The sequence below is a fragment of the Haplochromis burtoni genome, unplaced genomic scaffold, assembly GCF_018398535.1.
Source record: "Haplochromis burtoni strain Fernald_Lab_line unplaced genomic scaffold, NCSU_Asbu1 Contig_2718, whole genome shotgun sequence".
NCBI classification, from domain to species: Eukaryota; Metazoa; Chordata; class Actinopteri; order Cichliformes; family Cichlidae; genus Haplochromis; species Haplochromis burtoni.
The window spans coordinates 1-5,344 of NW_024585079.1; the positions used below are offsets into that span (position 1 = coordinate 1).

A 5,344-nucleotide genomic window follows, 5' to 3' on the forward strand; every position below is an offset into this window, starting at 1 on the left:
CTCTGGCCAGTGTGTAAGTACAGGTTCCCATGAAGCTGTAGTACTTCTTGTCAAAGGTGTTGTAGTGTGGATCCCCAGAAACTACACAATCCTGAAAACCTGAGAGAGGGAAAAACATCAGGAACATCAGACTGAAACACAGATGAAGCCACTGTAGAACAATTACCTAATAACAGTGCAGTTCACTGCTGCTTTGGACTTATACTGGCATTAAAATAGATGCAAGGAATATATCATTTCCTGACTAGACAAAAATTTGTATTATTTCAATTTCTTTTCTGCAACTCTGTGATTTTGCATTATAAAGAAATGCATGTAACAAGTGTTGTTATAGACAAACTGTACAGAAGAGAGCAAAAGAAACATAATAGCAACACACACATAAATATTTCACTGTTATTGAAAGTAAAAGACGCCTGTGGGTTGTGCTTCTCTATCTTCCATTACTCAGTCTAATTATGTATATTAGAGCAGGGATAGAAAATGCTAGTTTGAGAACTTTGACAAAGTCTACAGCATCACATCAAACACAGTTGCAAAACTTTTCAGGTTGGCAGTCCAACCCATGAGATCTGGAAACCTACTTAGAATATAATGGCTACAGCTTTGCTGTGTTTTTAGGTGTGAACATTACAAACATACTCGTAGGATAGCAGCCCAGCTCTCCATCCTGAAGTTTACATTCATGCATTGGGGGGCATTCAGAGGCTTCACAGGTAATTCCAGCTGCACCACACCAACATTTTCGCTTGCAGTCTTCCTCAAAAAACTCCTCTCCAGGCTGACAAACAGACAACAAAATTGACAATTAAGCATAGCAGGCACAGATGATTCTTTGTAGATCATTTTATGCATGTATGTATGAAAATGTTGTTTTAGAGAGGACATAAAGAGACTGCAAGTGACCTGACTTGAAATACAAAGGACCAAATGATTCACTGCCGGCCTATCAGACCCACTTCACCATACCTCATAATACTGGCCGTTCGTGTGGTTGCAGCCACACATGTTCTCCTTAACGCACTTGCCAGCACTCAGGACATAGCTGGGATCACACACACAGGACTCAGAGCAGGGACCAGAGCAGGAGGGGGGTTTTCCAAAGCATGTTTCCTGACAAGGATCTGCACAAGGTTCGTAGTGGCTGTTTGGGGGACAGCTCAGTGCTAAGCAGACCACAAGAGGTTGAAGTTAGTGATAGGAAACAAAAGTATGTGCTGGTTAAAATAGAAAATGACAGCTTTTCACAAGAAAAGAGATACGTCTTTGGCACTTCCAGCTGTGTTGTCTTCCGTGTAACTAGATTGTTTGAGTTTGGTGGTAACCCAGTCTCCTGCAGCCTCTTGGCATATGTTGTCTGCCCAACTAGGTATGCTAAAGCAGCACTCCCTCAGTTATCTTTAGTGAGTAGGAAGCCCGTATGAAGTACTCTTCCACAAGTCAAAACTGACATAAACTTCTTTGTGTTATTTTCTCCCAACTACTCAGCCAAGCTGATTTTTACCTAATGATATACCTAAAGATATTTTACTACTAAATTAAATCATTTGTCCTTCCAATACTCACGGCAGAAGGTTTCATTCCTCCATGGTCCAAGGTTGACCCCACGATCTTGGCATTCATTGACATAGGCTTCAATGGCTTCACACAAAATGGGCTTGGCACCATCCAGCTCACACAAGTCAAAGACACAGTCCCTGAAGTAATTCTGAGAACAAACAATCACTTTGTTACAATGCTTTATATTGTGTGACCATCTAAAACCACATATTCAAATTATTCCACTATTACTAATATCACATTTTCACCCTGAATGCACACACACATACACAAATACAACAAGCTCAGAATAAGGACCGGTTCCACATTTGTTCATTATATGTGCACTATCCTCTACATGAACATACATTGGGGTTGACTTTGGGATGGCACACAGCAAAAGGTCCATTTTTGTCCAGCAGAATGCCACAATATCCAGAGCTTTCATACAGTTCCTGTTCTTCTTCATTGCACCCAGGGATGGTAGTGTTGGGTTTCTTATTACATCTGTCAAGACAGACCATCATCTTAAGAACATTTGTCTTTTGTCAATGGTAAATGTTTCTTTACACTTGCATCTCTGCAATACTCACTCTGGATTCATGTTCCAACTGTGTCCAAAGTCATTGGCATTTTCAGCTAAGCTTCCATCTGGTTTGCGGAAGTCATCTTTGGTATCTCCATCATAGTTGCCACACAGGCCACACAGCTTGTTCTGATAGCTGCAGATTACAGAAAATGATTGTGTTAGAGTCTTATGCAAGAAAGACTAACAAGTCAGCCAGAACTACGTCTTACAACGTGTTTTAATTGCAGCCAAGTTTCTTTTCAGCAGTAGACTAAACCCCACACATTAGTAAGACTAAAAGTTCAGACATGTACATTTGATGCGTTTGATAGCATCAGCATAGAATTAACTAGTCAGGAAATTAGAAGTTTTGTGTGATTTTATCTTGAAATTTTGAGGGAGCTGTTTGTGTTGCCCCTGCTAAATTGTTTAAATAAAATATCCTAGCTGTGTCTCTGCCTTTATCACCTTACTACTCCTTACAGATAAAGGATTCATGTTCAGTATATGAATATGCGTTATAGTTTTAGTTGTATCAGTATGGATGTAGATTTCTGGACTGGTGAACTTGTGATTAAAACACCACTTTATAAGGAAACCATGAATTTGGTCTTCACTCACTCTTCGATTACTTTGATGTCCATGAAGGCGTTTCCATCATAGCGAACCGTCACACCAAAGTTCATGGAGACAGTGTAGTGTTTTCCTGACTTGAACACAGAAATACCAGGGGCCGGGGACAGTGGCAGATTGACATTGGTCCCATTAACCTGTATGGGGAAATAGGCACAGTACATCAAATCTGGTCAATTATTAGCCAACATTTTCATTTTCGAATTACCCATGTCACAACATTACTAACTGTAACTAAAAAGAAATGTTCCCTCATCATGCCAATGATGGCTGAACAACAGATTAAGACCAAAAAAAGAAAGAAGAACAACATAAAAATTGATTATTTTCAACTTGATTCCACTCTAACCCATTTCAATAACAATTGGCACATGGGCACTATTATAGCTGTGTTACATTAACGCAACAAAATCACAACCGGTCTTTGAATTGTTTGTGTGGGTCTGGGTGTAGTTGGCCCAGGAGTTCTTGGTTTGGGTGTAGTTGGTTTTGGTGATGTCGTATGGAAGCCTTTCTTGATGTTATTATATGTTTGTTTTCTTTACATCAACTCCGCCGTTGCCAGTCCCAAACCGGTTCTCGTTCAAAGTTGTATGGTGAAGTTGGTTCAGGACCAGCTGGCCTCTGACCCGCATGCTCCTGCAGAGCAGCATAAGAGGGCCACGGCCACATACTAAGACCTTGTCGGACAGGTGAAATGCAGTTGGTGTGACAAGTGAGAGTGGATCTAAACCAAAGGCATGGAAGCCCAAGAAGCAGCCGAACGATACCTGAACCTTATGTTGCATTGTACGAAATCTAACTGGGGCTCGCGGTGGCTGCTGCATCCAAATCCAAGAGAAAAATGGACGAATCCCGCTCACCCTAGCTGAGCAAGACCAATGTTGAGTCAAACACACGCCGAAGTCAAGAAAGCGATCCGATTCCTCAAGAGTGGAAAGGCCGCTGGCCTGGACGAGATCCTCCCTGAAATGCTCAATTACAGTGGATCCCAGTCATCATCAAACTTCGGAAGGAAGGTGATTTGTAACAACTGGCAGGGCATCACATTGCTGTCGGTACCCGGCAAAGGGTTTTTCCTCATTCTTTTGAGTTTGCTATGATGTGCAGTGGGCGAACGACTGGGAGAAGAGCAGACTGGCTTTCGGAGTGGCCAGTCCTGAGTCAACCAAATCTTCACCCGCCGCATGATCATTGAACAAACATCGTAATACCAAAAGAAGATTTCTATTAATTTCATCGACTTTCAGACGGCTTTTGACAGCGTCCACCGGCTGACTCTAAGGGCTATCTAACTTCAATATGAAGTCCTCCAGCAAGTTTGTAGATGCCTTTTGTGGTCTCTACTCCAACTCCCGCTGCTGCGTCCGGAGAGATGATTTCTCAACGGATTTCTTCAAGATCAATACTGGCATCAGACAAGGATGCGACTTCAGAGTAGGGAAGGCGGCCGAAGTCTTCCGATGTTTCCAGTTCTACTCAATTTAATTCAATTTTATTTATATAGTACCAAATCACAACAACATTCACCTCAAGGTGCTTTATATTTGAAGGTAAACCCTATAATAATGCATACAGAGAACAAACCCAACAATCATATGACCCCCTATGAGCAAGCACTTTGGCGACAAAGGCGACTTTTAACAGGAAGAAACCTGCGGCAGAACCAGGCTCAGGGAGGGGCGGCCATCTGCTGCGACTGGTTGGGGTGAGAGAAGGACCTATCTCTTTGGAACTCGACGTCCCTGAATGTTAGGATCAAGATCCAACTATTGAACTATTGTCATTCCGATGGCACTAGTAGCTAGCGAAACCTGGCTAGCTACCAGTGCTAGCCAGGTTTCGCTAGCTAGCACTGGTAGCTAGCGAAACCAGTGCCAGTTGAGTGATTAACAAATGTGATCACTCAAGTCCTGAACATGTGCAAAGTGGTAAGTGTAAGTGCAAGTGTCTTTCCATGGTCTATTGCAGTGGTTTTCAGAAGTGTTCCTGAGCATGTGCAGTGATTTGTACCACAGAATGATGTTTGTTTGTAATGCAGTAGTGCCTGATAACGTGATAGCGTGATTGGTTTTCCTTCCTTCTTTTATTTCTTACCTGCACAGTGCCACCTTTGAGAATGGAGATCTTTATCATCTGTGCGTATACATGTACGGCATTCACATAGGAGATGGTCGGCCTGTTATACCGGTTTTCATTGTCAGTATGGACCTCAAAGTAGGGCACAGTTGTGTCATTGCATGGACTAGACATCAGATAGCTGCAGTTGCCCATGAAGTCATATTTGCGTTTGTCAAAGCTGGTGTAGTGTGGATCGCCAGATGCTATGCACGTGGATGTACCTAAAGAAAATAACAAGAGATAAATGGTATATTGGCATTTTGATACGAATGTAATGTATTGATGTATTCAAGAATTTAAGGCAGATTTTTCCGTGAAGGTTCTCAGCCATCCAGGTCATCGTAGTCTAAGAACCTTGGAAAGAAAAGTGTCTGGACTTTTCTTTAAGACATTTCACCTCTTCAGCTTCTTCAGTTCTAAGAGCAACTGGTGGACAGTCACAGACTTTTAAGCCCTATTGGGAGTGTCCCTAAGAGGATGCCA

General features: G+C 42.2%; 1 protein-coding gene across 1 annotated transcript; it reads right to left on the reverse strand.

The window, feature by feature from the left end:
* Nucleotides 1-7: 7 nt before the first annotated feature.
* On the reverse strand, nt 8-5,113 carry LOC102313275 (zonadhesin; the record flags this gene model as incomplete). Its single annotated transcript, XM_042217721.1, has 8 exons — nt 4,838-5,113; nt 2,729-2,877; nt 2,133-2,261; nt 1,908-2,046; nt 1,567-1,708; nt 970-1,166; nt 643-781; nt 8-99 (listed from the first exon to the last, which is right to left on the reverse strand). Coding segments are annotated over exons 1-8 (1,164 nt in total), but the record flags the coding sequence as incomplete, so codon positions are not given.
* Between the last annotated feature and the right edge of the window lie 231 nt (nt 5,114-5,344).